General features: G+C 37.6%; 1 protein-coding gene across 3 annotated transcripts in view; it reads left to right on the top strand.

The window, feature by feature from the left end:
- Positions 1-18164, top strand: part of RBM33 (RNA binding motif protein 33) — an 89537-nt gene that overhangs the window by 16353 nt on the left and 55020 nt on the right. For all 3 annotated transcript variants that reach the window (XM_025169822.2, XM_007433195.4, XM_007433196.4), the window contains exons 6-10: positions 344-463; positions 3502-3673; positions 9725-9933; positions 10639-10930; positions 12760-12818. In XM_025169822.2, the coding sequence (XP_025025590.1) occupies positions 344-463; positions 3502-3673; positions 9725-9933; positions 10639-10930; positions 12760-12818 (852 nt within the window). The remainder of the gene's footprint in view (positions 1-343; positions 464-3501; positions 3674-9724; positions 9934-10638; positions 10931-12759; positions 12819-18164) is intronic.

Below are 18164 nucleotides of genomic sequence, written 5' to 3' on the forward strand. Positions count from 1 at the left end.
ACTTCTCATCCTAGATAAGTTTTAGTTGCAACTAGGTATAAAGTTGTGGTTAGTATTAATTACATTTTCTCTTAAGCACCATTTGCTAATTAGCATTTAAATCCTGATCCTCTGATAAACACTGGTTTACATAAATTGGTTGTGTTTAAGGTAGATTTAAGATGCTGGAGATAGAAAACCTGCAGAAGTATAGAAGTTTGTGACTTCTTTCCAAGGCAAACAATCAGGATAAACAAGTTGGGAAGATTGCATATATACCAGGCCCTACTAAATAAATAAGCAATGATATATTTAGAAACAAACATTGGTTTAAAAGAAAGGCTTCCTTGTGCATTTCTTTCAGGATGAAGATTATATGCAGTCTTTCAGTGATCAGCAAGTAATCGAACAACAGGAATATATAGCTGAAGAAGGGTTAGAAGAGGTTGCTGATACCCAGACACCTCCAAATGAGTCAGAAGAGGTACTTTGGAAAAGTTGAAATATTAAAACATTTAAATATTTCAGATAGAGTTTTCAATTTTGTATTTACCCTTGGCATTGCTTTTATCAATGTTTCTATCGCTAAAGTAGCAATAGAAGAGAAGAGAAACTATTTTATGATCCTATGTTAACTTTTAAGAGAATTATATACCAGGATGGTCAACATTCCTGAATGCTCATTTTCAGGGAAAAACTCAATATATGAAGATGAGTGGTACGCATGCTACTCATATCTCAACTGTTTCTCCTCCACCGTTTCTCATTTCTGGCAGCCCTTACAAATAGCAGTAGAGTTACAGAGCCCACTCCAGTCATTAGCCAACTTTCCATTTACTTTTCTTACCTGAATAACCCTGTCTGTAGTAGTGCTTTTGGGACAGGAAGGAAATGCACACTACTTCCTCTCTTCCTTCCTCTTCTTTGTGAGCAGAAATTCAAAGCCGCTTAGCAATACACCAGAACGGGCTGTGCTGCATTGACGCATCTTCTGCTTGATATCGAATCCTTGATCTTTTTTCACTTTGTCTTTGTGGGAACCAGGTCATCTCTTTCTAGCATTACTTATGTGTAGTCGAACAGTTTCATTCATCTGCTCACAGTGTTGTCATGAATTACCTTTATCCCGTAGACATCGTGGCCTATTTGCTTGCAGGCAGATGTAAAAATACCACCACCACAAATAACGACAGCTCGGTTGAGCTTGGGGGACATTTTAGTAAGCCCGTCTTCTACAGAGTTTCCTGTTGAGAGTTCTCGTTCCCTGTTCAGTTTGATTTCCTTCTCCCCTGCACCAAAGGAGAAACAGTCATAGAAGCTAGCGATGAAGCCTGAAGCCTGGCCAGATGTTTAATATAAGTGCTATACTCCATTCCAAAAGAATTATGATCCTTGACATTTCAAAACTTGCGGATGAACAGTTGTCTTGCTAGAAGATGGAGGCAAGAAATTCAGAGTGACTTAAGGCAGCCGTCCATGAGAAGACCAGTTATTACCTGAGCAATAAGTTTATTTTTCTGTGATGCATTTATTTTCTTTTTCTCTTCTGCAAGAGGCTAGCTGCCACTCTTAGCTTTCACTGTCCATATTTGAGGAAGGGATTATATTTGGATTTAAGGTTTTCCTCATCCTCAGTTTCTTTTGAAGTCAGGAGTGGGAGCTTTAGCTGGATTGTTTGACAGGCAGTTCGTTTTTTTTTCTCTATCACCTTAAAATAAGGGCTCATCACCCAAGTTAGTGTCTTCCTTAGAATCCTAGTCAGTTTACTCAGTATTTAAAGCCTGTGGTTTTATTCTTTTGAGCATGATGAGGCATTTCCTGCAACAGAAAATACAGTACTCAGTAGATTGAAAAAATAGAATTGTGGGATTTGGAAAAAATACCTTAAAGGCACCATAACTAATACATAGGACTGATGTTTTTTCTTGTTCAATCAATCCTAACAGATTAATTTCAGTAATTAAAGAATGTAGCCTATGAGTATTAAGACACTAGCTCATATCATTCAAACAGTTTCTGTTCCAAGTAAGAGAATATTCTAAGGCTTTGATTGCACAGAGGAATTTTGCCAAAGTCTCCCAACTGAAAATGCTATAATTCACCTTCATTCAAATGTTATTTCTACTACTGTACCAAGAATGTTATTAACTGATTTGCTTATTAGTTGTGTTTGGTTATGTTTTATGGGACATTATACAGTTACAAGAAGTGAGCAGTGAGAAAGATTTCCAAACTTATGTTAAGAGTTGTGGCTGTGATCCTAAATATACTTAGTCTTTAATGATTTCCACTGGATTCAGCATTGAATAAACATTGTGAACACAGCAAGGAAGTAGCCATTCAGTATTTATGCAGCATTCTCCTTTATATCTTTTAGTCTGGCAAAATTCTCAAACAGTTCAGACTTCCCCAAGTTACTTTTAAATACTGCAACCTGAGATTCAGCCTCCTGAACTCATAGTAAGAGATACAGCACTCTCCTATCTTGATATAAAACACTGATTTTTAGTATAGGTAGTCCTTGCTTAACAACCACAATTGAGAGTGGAAAATTGGTTGTTAAGTGGAACAGTCATCAAGCGAGTCGCCACATGACTGGACTCAATTTTACGACCATTTTATGATGGTCATTAAGCAGAACACATGGTCATTAAGTGAATCCAGCTTACCCAATGGACTTTTTGGCCAGAATTCGCTTAACGACATGATTCACTTAACGACCATGGTGATTCGCTTAACAACCATTGTAAAAAAGGTAGCAAATTGCGATCACATGAGCGTGGGGGGGTGCAATGGTTTGCGACAGTCAAGTGCGAGTACAGATTGTAAAGCACTTTTTCCAAGGCTGTTGTAAGTTTGAACCATCGTTAAACAATGTATAGAGTTTTGTGGCAGTGATCAAACATATATCTTGGAAGCTCTCCTTCCTTGCCTGTCCTAAAAATACACCATTTCATAAGGCGGTTTAGCCAGTAATTATTGTTACCAGCTGAGTTTAAGCATGTATTAATTCCATAAATTCTTTTCCTATACTGTTTTAGTGGTTTGGGTACAGAAATTCCACATAGTAGAGGTAGTCCCTGGGTTAAGAATGCCCAGTTTAAGGATGACCCATAGTTAAGAAGGGAGCGTAGTGTAGCAAAATTTGAGTTAAATACACAATGGTTCGAGTTAATTACACAATACTACTTATGCAGTATTATATAACAATACTGTTCCAGCTTATATACAAATTCAGTTTAAGGACAGACCTTGGGAACAGAACTCATTCTTAAACTGGAGACTAATGCTATAATTTTGAACAGTGTGTGAATTTTAAGAAAAGATCAGTGGTTTATTATTGCATGGTGAAATTAACATACAAGAGTCATGATTTAGAGACATTTAGATACTATATATAGGCAGCATATATGTTGCTTCATATGAAGGACTTCCCACTAAACTGATTTAAAATTTTCTTTTAATTTGAAAGCCTTATAAGTCTGTAAGGCTGGTATTCTATCCTATCCTCCTCTGTTACAGGCAGTTATTGAAAATCTGGAGTTTCAAGAAGAAACCAAAGAAGAATCAGATGAGGAGGAGGAAGATGATGAAGAGTCTGGTCGGTTACGTTTCAAAACTGAACGGAAAGAAGGAACAATTATTAGGCTATCAGATGTAACAAGGGAGCGAAGAAACATTCCAGAAACTTTGGGTAAGGCTTTTGAGGAATGGTCAGAAAACTAGATTCTTTATTAGCATTAAAACAAATTAACATATTACATGCACAATTTTTTTGAAAATCGCTGAGTAATAATATAAAAATTATAAATAATTGTGTAGGAGGTATGAATTATAAGCAGTGAGGATGAAAAGAAAGTAAAACGTGTGAAGTAAAAGCAGTGATAATTTGCAGTTCAGGGGCACTTTTTTAGTGTTGAACTGTGTATAGATAGTCCTCAGCTTACGTCCATTCGTTCAGTGACTGATATGGTGCTGAAGTTATGGCGGTGCTGAAAAAATGGACTTAGTATTGGTCCTTGAAGTTCCTCCCATCACAGTATCCCCATGGTCATGTGATTGCAATCCGGGCATTCTGTTGCCCGACTTGCATTACAACATTGCGGGGAACTGCGGTCACATGGTTGCCATTTGTGACCTTCCCTGCCGGCTTACCACAAGCAGAGTCAATGGGGAAGCCTGGAGGGCAGGTCACAAGTTGCTCTGGTAAGTTGCTCCTGTTTTTTCTCCTGCCTGCAGCACTATGGAGCCTGCACTGGCCCTCCCTGACTCATACGTGGCACAGCCCCACCCCCCACTCCTTACCTGGGACTCCTCCTTTTTCCCGCTTAATGAGCTGCATGTCTTGGGGTTACAGCAGCAACCAGGACTGCCAGGATTGTCGTTGCTAAGTGATGTGGTCATGTGACACTGCACTTTACAACTGCATTGCTTAGCGATGGCAATTCTGGTCCCAATTGCCATTGAAACCTGAGGACTGTCATTCAGGATAGGAAGTTGTTAAAGGTCTTGTGGCAGTGTTATATACGTAAAATAATATAATCTGGTAAATTTAGATATGCCTTATCCTTCCTAATATGAGAACAAACACGTTACGTTGTCACACAATGTCTGCTCAGCTTGAGAGTCAAATCAGTTTTTCTGGAAGGACTGGCTAATTAAAGATGGTACCTGAAAGAAATCTCAGATTGATGTCATAGCGAGGTGGAATCAGCAGGATTACTAATGAATTATTTAGCATCTCAGTGTGACACCTTGTGAAGCTACACACAAACAGGACTTCTTTTGAAACATTCTGTGTTACAGGATCAATATGAAGATATCTTGTAATTTTCTAACAGAACATGTTGCTGTGAAACTATCTCAGGAGTATATTTCTTCTGTCATATTAGAGACATGGGGCACATCATTGTCTGGTCTGATGTTTCATACAAAAGTAACGTAGCTGTTTCAAGTCTTGTAAATAGAAAGCCTCTTGAAGAAACTCTGCTGTTTTAAAGACTGACTTAGTTCTATGAATTATAGTTTTCTTGTATGTTTCTGTTTCTAAAGTATGCATTAAACAGCAATTGTATTGCATTGTCTTCTGTTTCAGAGATGATGTCTGAGATAAGTTCTCAGCTAATTGAGCTTCGTGAACTTTGTTTCAGTTTAACGAGGAATGTAGAATTTATGGTTTTCTGGGTGTTGTAGAACTGCAACTTGAAGCTTCTTTTAGCAGTGCCGGTTGACGTTGATTGGAATTGAGTTCATTCCTGTTCTAGGCAAAGCAGATTTGAAAGCTGAGTGTGTGGAAATAAATTTATAATTACTATTGTAGGGGAGGTTTGAAGATTGTAGTGCAGTGTTTCTCAACCTTGGCAACTTTAAGATGTGTGGACTTCAACTCCCAGAATTCCCTAGCAGCATGGCTGGCTGAGGAATTCTGGGAGTTGAAGTCCACACATCTTAAAGTTGCCAAGGTTGAGAAACACTGCTGTAGTGCTTTAGGCCCCACCTTGAACTTTCAGGTAACCGTTATGGCTGATACACCTTTCAACAATGTTTTTCCATCTTGTCTATTGCAGGAAGAGAAATTTAGCCACTTGTATACTTTAATGATCTTCTGATGAAATTATTGCAACACCATTTTCATTGGTCTGCTCCCAAAGATGATTCAGAATCTTTAGTTAATATAGAATGTCACATTGACTAAGATAAGCTATATTACAGTGCTTTAAAATATCTGTGTTAATCATTTTTCCAGACATGTTTTAAGATGCTCATGTATTTCTTTGAAGCCTTAAATTGCCTTTTCCTCATTGGTTCTAATGTTTTTAAACATTAGGTGTCTGTCTGTCTACTCTTTTTGAAATGGCCCTGAAACCTGGAATGGTGTTCCTTGGGAATTATTTCACCATTCCTTTGGATGCTAGGTTGCTCTGTGCAAGATACCTTGCTACTTTCCCATTTCAGTTATAACTGACTGGCTAAGTAGAATTTTTAAAAAAACTATGTGTACTTCTCATTTTTAGCTTAATTGAGGACTGTTGTTTATTGTAAATAATAAAAATAATTTGAGATCAATATACAGTATATGGCATACTCTTCACACAGCTATTTGCTTTTGTGTATAAGATCAGTTAAGAACAGTTTAATATGCGGGGTGGGGTAGATGAAGCTGCCAGTTTGAAACATCTTTCATAATCAGTGATATTAGCCTGACATTTTATAAACAACAGTTCACCCGCTGGGCTGAATCATTACAAATTTCTTGGAAACTGAACTACCCATTGCTGGGGATTACAGAGCTCTATCAAGTCAAATACCGTGTGTCAAATGACAAAAGTTGTTGGGCAGTGCTCAGAGTGGCAGGTATGGAAATGGTTTTTAGATATCCAAATCATAAATCTGACTTCTCCAACCTGCCACTCCCATCCCAATGTTCCCTGCATTTCTTATTCCCAGAGTTTATGTTGGTTGGAATTGCTGGAAGTTGTAATTTAGTATATCAGGAGGGCCTCATGGGCAATTTGAAAGCCATTTAGGCCTATTAAAACAAGCACATTGGGTTAAGCCTGGGAAAATAGGTTATAGTGAGGGTGTTTTTATAATGGAACATTTGGAGAGCTGTTCTCTAGAGTTCAGCTGAAGAAATTCAGTCTAAGGCGTTTCTAAGAAACTGCCAGAAAAATTTATTGTGCTTAGCTTTTCCTCTATGGGGAAAAATTCCCTTTTAATTTGTAACCTCTCATCTGAAAAATACAAAGTTAGTAAGCTAGCTGCATGGAACTACCTTAGAAGAATATTTGGAAATACACGTGATTTAATTGATAGCTGTTTCTGTGCTATCATAAATGACAGTATCAAAATGCTGTAGCCAGTAAAAATAGCTCTGATGTCTGATTAGCAGTTCGCAAATATATATTATGCAAGTTTTGCAGTTCCTACTCAAGTTTTTCTGTAAAAAGCCATTGTCAGCTAGAGCTGTTAAGCGATCTGCAGTAATTGTTGTCTATTAGTGAAAAATGTAGTAAAAATGGCGTAATAAATATTACTTTCTTTCAGGACTGATTGCTCTTAATAAGAATTATGGGTATAGAAATGGAATTCCATTGAGTGGTTACAATTTTTACTTTAACATCTAGGCATAAGTTGAGAAAACATTTAAAATAGAAATTAATATTTTAGTTGAAATTCCAAACGTAATTTCCTTTCTGTCACTTTTTGGTGACCTTTCATGACAGGTTGTCTCTATTGGAGGAAAGCATCCTTACTTGCTGATTAAAGATGGCATTTGAAACCATTTTATTACCAAGGGTAGCCAAATTAATTTTGACACTTGGAGGGACTAGAGAAATAATTGCTGATTCACTGCATTAGCTGTGTGTGAAAGAATTCTGCAATAAAGATTGGATATGTGCTGGTAAAAATATGTTAAACATTTTTCCTTATGAATACAGCAGAGGAATGTCTTAAATGCTGCTTTTTCAAATTAAAAGAAAAGTCTTTGGGGCTGAAAGCATTTTAAAGCAGGTAAATGTGAACATGAAATGGATTCTTTAGGGACAACAATTCAAAGAGTCATAAAAGTGAGAGGACAAAAAGGGATAACCTGATTCCCTTTCTTCCAGTGGCTTCTTGTGTTTCATGGAATACTTCTGAAACGAGTCCCGTATTTCAAGATAGTTTTTAGAGCATTTGTGCTCTGAAATCGAGCATCTGAAAAGGCCTGTGTTATGTGTAAAGGACCACACATGGTCTTTTGAATTCCAGACTTTGATTTTGCTTGTGTGCAATTAAAAAAGCTTTTTATTAAAAAAAATACTGTAGAATAAATAATTAAAAATTATTCATTTTTAATACAAAGGCTCCTCATTTTCAGAAAAGGAAATGTTTTGAAAGTGACAACAATTATACCTTTGATGTTCCAGAAAATCTCCCATTATATGTTCCCTTCCAGTGAAACTCCTAATTAGGGGCTCTGCTCTGTGTTTGATCATATATCAGGCAGTAAGATTGGTATTTTACAGTAATGGTTTTAGAGGTAGAATGGCTTCTAGGAGGAAGCTTGATGGAGAACTTTTCTGATACCATTAGGTGGAAGGGAGCGTAGGACTGGTTTTATAGGGACCTATTTTCAAGTTATGAGCTTCCTGAAGTGAAGACAGTCAGAAGTTGGAATAAATATTTGTGCATGAAAGCAAAGAGACTTGCCCTGAACCCATACTCTTCCTTCTCTCGTCATCCCCTCTTCCCTTTCAAGTCTAAATGACACATAATTTTACTATCATTAAAGCAGTAATTATTTTGATGGCACCCATTATGGTGTGATATTCACTAAGGAGGATTCTTCTCCCATCTTTTACTCTGGTTGGTTATTTTTCAGTGGCATCCTACTTTGAAAACTGATATGTAAGACTGAATTGGACAAACTAAATGCATCTGAGTTGTTCTTCCAGTTACATGAAAAATAAAGTTCCATTTTAACAGCAGAGGATATTCCTGACCCCTTTGAGTCCACCTTCCCAGGCCAGATACTCTCTGTGCTCGGAAGCTAGAATTGGGACTGGTTCAGATATGTGCTGGATAAGGAGGGCCAGTAACAACAACATGAACTTACTTGCAAACTCATTCGCTAACTCTCCTTAAAATTGGACATCCTTCTGTGTGAGTTTTAGTCTGAATTAGATATTTTTCAGAATATGTTGTGCCTTGTTTTTCAAGATTGTAGCCAAAAATTATAGCAGGGACAGAATGGATTAACATGGTTCTGAGTGTGCCAGTTAAAATAGGTTTAGAAGCAATGCTCTAATTACTGGATTTAGTCTTACAAATGTAGTGGCATCTTTCCTTTCTCCAAAACGTGAGGACTTCCAAATAAAAAGCCCAGGATAGTCACTACAGTACATAGTTTCCTATTATTAGAGGCATGTTAGGTATCTTTGTGAGAAGGGAGCAAGGAAGAAGCAACAAGTGTTTAGAATGGAATATTGCCCAGACTTTGCTTCAGTGGGCTACCATCAATATCTTTTTGAATCTGCTGCCTTTGATAACTTTTGTGACCCCTTTCCTGGTGATGTTAAGAATACTAGTGAAGGTGTGTGTGTGTTTTTTTTCCAAAGAGCTTTCACAGAAGGATGACATTGATATGACTAGGGAGTTTGTCCTAAAGACAGAAAAGCACCAGATACATGTTTTGATTGTGTCTTACTATATTATATTGTATTATTTTATGTTTTGTTTGTTGTTGCTGTTTTTAATTTAGAGTTGATCCAATTGTAGCAGCATAGGAGTTATAGAGGTAGATAGATATAATAGATAACTAAGTTAATATGATTTTAGAAAATCAGGATGGCTAATCAGAGATATATGACTGGATAAAAATGAAACTAAATATAAGCTATTGGCTATATTTCTTGTGTCCATGAATTAATTACTGAATTTTTGCAAGTTATTACAGGAGAAAGAAAGATTAAAGTAAAACTATTTAAAATAAACTAAATAAACTAAATTTTATTTAAAAAATCAGTAATGAAACTGTTATTGAGAGAATAAAGTATTTTAGCATCACTAGACTGTAAATATGCATTTCCGTTTGCAAGTTAAAAGGATACAGTCAAATTAATTCTTTAAATGTTAATAGATTGTCTTAATGAGTGTGTTTACATGCATGCAGTTGTTGCTCTTGTAGTGAAACTGTTATCAATTCATAACTCTTAATCCTTCTGGCAAATACTAAATTATCTTTTCTTTCATCTAATAGAACTTTCTGCAGAAGCCAAAGCAGCACTACTTGAATTTGAAGAACGGGAAAGACAGCTAAAACAAGGGCGATATGGCTCCCGAAGAGGAGGAAGACGAGGAGGGTCATTAATGTGTCATGGGCTGGGAGGACAAAGAAGAGACAACAATGAAAGGGGAAGAATGAAGGATCACAGGCCTGCTTTGCTGCCAACCCAGACAGCTGTTACGGTACCCTAAATGCAGTAATGGTGGTTGGATTGGGGAATTAAAGTGATGGAAGTCCTGCTTGGGTTTAGCTGCTTAAATGATAATGCTTGATTCAGAGCCTTATTCTGAAGACTCTTAAACTTGGGAGAACTGGGATTTATCATCTCAAGATCTATTTTAGGATTAGTGATGGTCCTACTCTAGATACTTCTTGCAGTTCTTCGAAACATGTACCCTGTAGAGCCAGAAACTGCTTTTGCTCATGTGTGTGTATGGGTATGCTTGAGATGATAGTGTAAAATGACTATATATCTATATCTATATCTATATCTATATCTATATCTATCTATCTATATTTCAAGAGAAACATTTTTTCGTGTCTTAATTCCATCATGAGAACAGAGAGATCTTGTTGATAGATGTAGGTTTATAATGCTGAATTGTAATATCCCTATGTGCATAAGATACTACTGCTAAGTCGCGCCCAAGAAACAGTCTTCTGCACATTCTGACCACATGGGTGGTCAACAAGGGTAGGGTGTCTCCACTTTCATTTGCTCATTCCCCAAGAAAAACTGAAGTTTGAAGGCACCATATGAACACGAAGGTACTATCAGCAGCCATGAATTTGCTTAATCCCATATAAGACTTCTCCTCCATTCCTTATGGAGACAATTGTTTAATTTTCCAAGTAATGGAAATATTATTTTCTGTTTTTAATTTCAGACACATTCAGACAGGATATTTCGTCATCAGCAGCCCATTAGGAATCTTTTCCAGCCGCAGCAGCAGCAGCAACAGCCACAGCAGCAGCAGCAACAGCCACAACAGCTGCAGGGTCTGCTCCCCATCCCCACTCAGCATCATACTCCACCCCCTCCCCCTCAAGGAATTCATATGTCATCCCAAGTAGAAACCCCAAGAATACTGATGACTCCTCCTTCAGTGGCATCCCAGCAGCCCAAAAACATACACATAAATCCACACTTCAAAGGAACTGTAGTAACACCTGTTCAAGGTAGGGATCTTTTCAAAGGAAGTCTGGGGTGGGTCTTTTATCCTTACATGGGCATCAGTACAAAATGTAGCGGGAAAAGCCCATTGCTTAGAAGTAAAGCAGGCATTTGGATGTAAACATTCCTGGTTTTTTAGAATCTCTTTGGAAGTACCACTGAGTAGGAGATAGAAGCCAAGAAAGCTGCTGTTGATCATCATCAACTAGGCTAATCAGTGTAGATCAAAGGTCTTTCTTGGTATAAGTTGGCTTTTGATGTTATCTCTACTTTCATAGCAGAACAGATTTCTATATGGAGTTCGTCAGATTCATCCCCTAGAATTAGATGATGGGAAGGACTTCTCCTGGAAGAACTGTAGAAAATAAATCCATACTGGGCAAAAGATAGAGATTGGGATGTAGAGGGCTGCAGAACTTTATATTGTTTGCTATTGCTCACAGTTTTATTACTTTTTATTATATTGGGCTTTGTACTAGGTTTGTACGTGACTGAGAGCCTCTGGAGTGAGGCAGTTTGTAACTCTTATTTATAAATAAATAAACAAGTAAGGGAGCTGCAGAATAGACTGATAGGATAGGGAGAGATAAGAAGGGGGTATCTTTGTGGAAATGAAATATATATTTCAGGTATATGAATGAAAGAGAAATTCACATAAATTTAAGCCAGGAGTTGTATTTCTATGCCTTATTGAATAAGACAGCTTGTCTTACAAGCCAACAAAGGAATAATGGTTTCTTTAATTCCTGATTTGTTTTCCTAGCATTTTTCTATAGCTGGTTGATAAAAAAAATAAGCCCCATTATTATTTTTTCCCCTGGAAAGAGTTCATAATAACATGCTGAACCCAAAATAAAATTATGTCACAGCCTAGTATAATGGGTAAAGGTTTAAGCAAGGGTATGTTCTTGACACAGAAAGAAATGAGTGCCTAGAGCAATGTTTCTCAACGTTGGCCACTTGAAGACGTGTGGATTTCAACTCCCAGAATTCCCCAGCCAGCATGGCTGGCTAGGGAATTCTGGGAGTTGAAGTCCACATGTCTTCAAGTGGCCAACGTTGAGAAACACTGGCCTATAGTTTTGTGTAGTGAGTTCAGGGATATGATTCTTAAATTATAATCAGAACTTTATGTAGCACAAGTTTACTATACCTTAAGGTCTCTTGCCAGAGTAATTCTGGTGCAGAAATTTCCATTAAGTCAGTGCGCTTTTGTAATGATGAGCAGCAGTAAAAGCAGGATATATATATTGAGAGCTTACTTGCAGAGCAGCTACTAATTCAGCACAGACTCCTTCCCACATGTTTTTCTTCGGTTTATATACTTCCTTTTTCCATTTGCAAAAAGTTAAATCATTTGATTGCCTTATCTTAGGAGGTGCAATACAGTGTGAATGACAAGCTGATATAGAACAAGTTTACTCAGGAATATGTGCAACTGAGCTTAGCTAGTTGTATTTCCTAGTAAACGTATATAGTACTATAGCGCATAATTGAATTAACGCAAATTCACCAATGGAATCGGTGTTGCCTCTGGAATTTTGGGAAATCATGGTATGCCTCCGATGCAGTGCTGTCAAGTTTTTGTCCCCCCTTCAGTCATGTGTGGTACTTATGAAAACAAATATTTCAAATTGCCTGTGCCTTGTTTAATTTTGTAGCCTATGCCATCAGCATCCTAATTGCCCTGTTGCATGGTGTTAACACATTTTGCCTGCCTGCAGCTGTTGGGGAGAATGGGGAGGCAGCTGCCTGTGAATGTGGCTGCATATGAAAATGGCCTGGAGTCTTGGCTAAAACAAATTGATTTAAAAGGTGTGCTCCTTGTTTTTAGTGCCCTTGCTGCCAGTCCCAACCCAGCCAAGACCTGCTGTAGGACCCCAGAGATTTCCTGTGAGTAGCAGCTGTTTCTTCTTCTCTGATATGGATAAGCATACATTTGTAAAGAAATATTAATATGGCAAATAAAAGTGGTGCCAGTGAAATATAATTTTAAGGATTTGCAAATATTGACAGTGATCCGTGAGCTAGAAAATTGTTTGTTAAAAGCTTAAAGGTCAATGAATTTTTCGGAGCTGAATTAATTTTGTTTTAATTGTAAAAACTTCCAGTGGGGAGTTTAAAAAAAAAAAAAAGCACACACTCGCTCAGTTTAAAATAATAAGTACTCCTCCATTCATTAGAGCCCTTTCAGAATAAATAGAATTGCTTTTCTTCAATAAAAGGGCATTAAATACGACAGGTTTAAAATACAAATTGCATATTTCTAATGTCAGTGTGAAGATTATTATTTTTTTTGTTTTGTTTTGTTTTGTTTTGTAGTGACTTTAATACCAGAAGCTGATTTGATACTGGCTTGCTCTGCCACCTCTGTCTTTTTTCCTCCTGAACAGAGTCACCAGTTCTTTCTCTTAGCTAATCTACATTTGGTTGACTTGCCATTGGAATGTCACTGAATGTTCCCACTTCTCTTCCCCTTCATATTTTTGTAGTACGTGAATTTCCCAGTTTTTCCCCCCCCCCAGTTTTGTGTTCCTTCAGTGTCTTCATACTGTGCATCAAGACACATTGTAGAAATATTCAGAGTAATGTTGCCTTCATTCACCAGACTGGAAATACATCATGTTTTTTAGCACCTTTTCAGCATGTATAAAGCTAAAAAATAATTCACATATTAGATTAACACTCAGAAATTGGGAAATATTTTTCAGAAATATAGGAATGTATTTCCATGGTATTATAATCAAAAGGTTAATATATTTTATTGCTGCTTTTACTGGACACTACTTTGACTTCCCTTTTTTAATAACAAAAATATTAAACCAATGTACATGTGATGAGGTGATTTTTGTTTTAAATACCTGCAATCATCTTTTTGGTAGTTTGTGTATTATTTTGCAGGAGTAAGAAGAATTCTGGTGCATGTGGGAACAAGCAATGTGGTGGTGTATGTTGCTTAATTGCTCTTTGTAGGTTCTCTACCAGAGGGATGGTGGATGGTGCTCTCCGTGATTCTCTTGGCACCTGTGACCTGGGAAATGACTTGTCAGGAGAAATCAAGTCCACCTTCCCAGTTCATACAGAGTGCTAAATGAAACTCAGGTGGAGCCTGATGGTGATATTATTTATGCAGTGTGGAAAGCGCAAGCAGTTGGCACATTTATGAGTTATCTTATAATTGGTAAATTCTGATAGAATTAATCATTTGGATTGTGAATGTTATAATTATTACATGCTGGTCATTTTTTTTCTAGAAAACATGCACATTTAAGATACATGTCCTGGAAAAAAAATGCTTTTTAAAAGAACGTAATGTATTTATCATAAGTAGAGGCATTTGACACTGCCCATATAATTCATTAATTATCCTGAGGATGAGGCATGACCAACCCACATCTTTAGCTGCTACTTTGTTTTCTAGGCATGAATCCAGTGAATATTGACAGTGAGCTTGAATAGTAGGTATCACCAAACATGGGTATAAATTCAGAGCACATATAAGTTTTAATGGCATGGTGCTGTCAGGGTGTTTGTACAGAAGAATGAACATGTCTTCTGAATAATTCCCTCAAAGGCCAGGTAGTAGATTTTATAAAACAATAAAACTTGTATGAAATGAACATTATTGCAAGTGAGACTTAAGAATGAGTTTTTAACCATATTTTCATTAATATTTAGTACAGCCACTGCTGCTTGGGATAGCACTGGTCCATAGAAAGCCAGCTTGTTCCTAGAAATTGGAGATATAGAAAGAAAATACAGGTAGTCCTCGACTTATGACCAAAGTTATGATGGCATTGAAAGAAGTGACTTACGATTTGTCCTCACGCTTACAATCTTGGCAGAGTCTCTGCAGTCACATGATCAAAATTTAGATGCTTGGCATCCGGCATGTATTTACGATGGTTGTAGTGATCTGGGGTCATGTGATCGCCATTTGCAACCTTCCCAGGGGGCTTCTGACAAGCAAAGTCAATTAACCGTGTGATTCACTTGACCATGGCAAAAAAGGTCATAAAATCAGGTGCCACTCATTTAACAACCACATCACTTAATGATGGAAATTCTGGTCTCAGTTGTGGTTGTAAGTTGAGGACTACGTGTAGGATCATCACTAAACCTGACCTTGGGAAAAGAGGGCTGTTCTTGATCTTCTTCAGCTTAATCATGGGTGGATATAATTGTAACAGGCAGATTTTGATATTTGAAAGTGAGTCACGACAGGTCTTTTCCTTTCAAACCTTGTTTTGATACTTCAGTTTGTTAACTAACTTTGGGAAGAATAAACCACAGTTCCTTGAATCCATCGGTAATGAGGGTTTCACTTTATAGTGTTCCCTCCTTCCCTTCCATGTATAAAGTGAAGGAAAGGTAGAGGAACCAAACAAGCCAGAGGTTTGCTGGATCATTTCCAAACATCGGGGAGGGGTTTACACAGTTTAAATTATTTATTTGTTTTACAGGCCACTCCAGTCAGAACCGACACTGAGTAGGGTACAACTCCCACTGCCTAAAGTCAGCATAAATGACAATCTGAAAAGGGTCTATAGCATGGAAAATAGTAGTGGAATTGTCTTCTGCGGGTATAGTTAACTAAATTTGAATTAGTTTGCTCCATGAGCACAAATCTATTTGTTGTCAGCTGAAGAAGATATGTTTGCTGATTTATGCAGACATGATGATAAGTGGCATTCTTCTCTCCTCAGTTCAGGTGGCAGACAACAAGGGATCTCAGTTCTTCTGTTAGTTATCAGAATGGGGAGTTTTCGTTGTGGTCAAAGAGTCATTTTCATGTACTAGGAAAGCTAAATAATTTGGCCCAATTTAGTATTCCAGTCCTGGCTCCAAATACATATTTTTCTGAGATACAGAAACATGTATGAAGATTTTACCCACTAAAACATAATGTGTAGGCCATTTATAGCCATTGGGAATGCGTATTAAAAGTGCCCTGTCAGCAGTTTCACCATTGGATAAAAGATAGCTGTCTACATGCTTGTATTGCTATTTGTTTAAATGTTAGACATCAAATGCAGAGAGGGGGAAAAAAAGTCTAGCCTGCTGCATGGCTGCCATAGCAATTGTGTTTTTTTTATGGCGGTGCTGTTAGAACAGCAGCAGTAAATGAAATTTTCACTCTATTACTGTGCAGCAGCGGTGGCAAATTCCAGATAGTCTGGAAAGCATTTTCTTTTCTTTTTAACATGATACAAGGTATCAGGTGGTCATGATTGACATTTCTTGGATAGAGCTTTATACAGCATTTCATGCAAATCATGTTCGAATGAGAATGCTGAATCAAATTACATTTTTTCTCCCATTACAGCCCCTGCAGATGTGCAACTGAGCTTTCCTCAGCATCACTTGGCAAGTTTTCTTTACGAGGACCAGCCATTTTCACAACTTATCTCCATAGTCCTATTATTAATGCCTTTACAATAGAGCAATGAGTGTTTTCTCTTGTCAGATCTGTACAGTACCCACAAGATCAACTGCAGGGGCTCCACCCCCTCCCCATACAGTGTCAGATAGTGTCAGGCTGGGAGAAAGGAAAGGCAATTTACAGTGCAGGTGATGTGATAACAAACATCTTCCATTTGCTAGTGAGCTTCTGATTAATCACTATTTCCATACATTATCACACTATCAAATTTAATCATATCAATGAATTCCCATCTGCAGGAGCAGCAGCAGAAGCTAAACATGATGATAACACTTATTAAGCCCGGGAGGGGGGCAGGATCTAAAATGAACTAGCCCTTTCCTTTTTTGTCCTTTCTGTTCCTAAATGGTCAAATCAAGCTGAAGTTGTGGTTGCCCACTCTTTGATCTGACTTGCTCATTCACAGACAATAACCATTTTTGAAATATTCAGAAAAATAGCCATTTTTAAAATACACAGATCCCCAAACATTGAAATATAAGATATCTGCTTTAAAAATTCATGTGGGTATTAGTAGAGTTGAGTATGGTATGACTTCCCTACTTTGTAGGATCTCTGAAGTAGCAGAATGTTTTGTTCGGAACCTTTAATCTGCAGAACAAGGGCTTTCTGGCCATAGGGAAGTGGCAGAATGAGCTCCAGTATATATGGTTTGGTCTAGAAAAGGGGACCAGCATAGGTGTCACAGAAGTAGACAGATCTTATACTTAAGGTCAGTGATCTGTGAATAAATTATAATCAAAGAGCATCATTTGTCAATTTTTTTAAAAAAAGAAAACATTAATGGAAGATCAGTGTCAATGGTATTTGCCATTATTGCTGATTATTTATTTATTAGATTTCTATGCTGTCAAATCTTAAAATTTATGACAATTTTCAACTGTGAACATACACAGAAATACAAATCATTACATAATAAAAATGAGAGTAAATAAGAATACAGCAATCAATTAAGCAAGAACAGATATTAAGTGTGATTAGCTTTTAGCACCCTATGAAATTGCTCAATTTTAACTGCTTAAACATTGTCAAAGTTAGCACTAGTCTAACCTTGGAGAAACTGTTCATAAGCTGGAGATCATAACAGAAATACACTGCCTCTGAGTCCCACCAATCATGCTTATGCACTGGAGATAGATACAGGTAGTCCTCTACTTATGACCATTCATTTAACAACCAGTTGAAATTACAATGGTGCTGAAACAAGTGACTTACGACTGGTACTTGCACTTAACAACTGTTGCAGTATCCCCACGGTCACATCAAAATTTGGGGGCTTGGCAACTGGCATGTATTTACAATGGTTGCAGCGTCCTGCGGTCATGTGATCGCCATTTGCGATCTTTCCGGGGGGGCTTTCGACAAGCAAAGTCAATGGGGGAAGCCGGATTCACTTAACAATTGCAGCAAAAAGGTTGCAAAATCAGGTGCAATTTACTTAATGACCACATTGTTTAGCAACGGAAGCTCTGGTCCCAATTGTGGTTGTAAGTCGAGGACTATCTGTACAGTAACATCCCCAGCTGAGATGAGTGCATCAGACAGGATGGTTCTAATGAGGGAAGGTGGTTCTTCCAGATGCCTAAGAGGCAAGCCTCATAGGGCTTTTAAGGATGAAAATAGTTTCATGAAAATGGAAATAGTACTTTGAATTATACCCAGAAACAGTGCCTCCAGTCGCCCACCCAGGCAATCTTAGATATATTGTGATTGATGATATTGAATGCAGCTAAATGATCAAATAGGACTAGGAGATGTGCATTCCTGGTCCCCAGACAAGTCATCTACCATGTTTT

This window comes from Python bivittatus, unplaced genomic scaffold (genome assembly GCF_059951505.1).
Source record: "Python bivittatus isolate LINGU-HERP-01145 unplaced genomic scaffold, Pbiv_v1 ctg000610_np1212, whole genome shotgun sequence".
NCBI lineage: Eukaryota > Metazoa > Chordata > Lepidosauria > Squamata > Pythonidae > Python > Python bivittatus.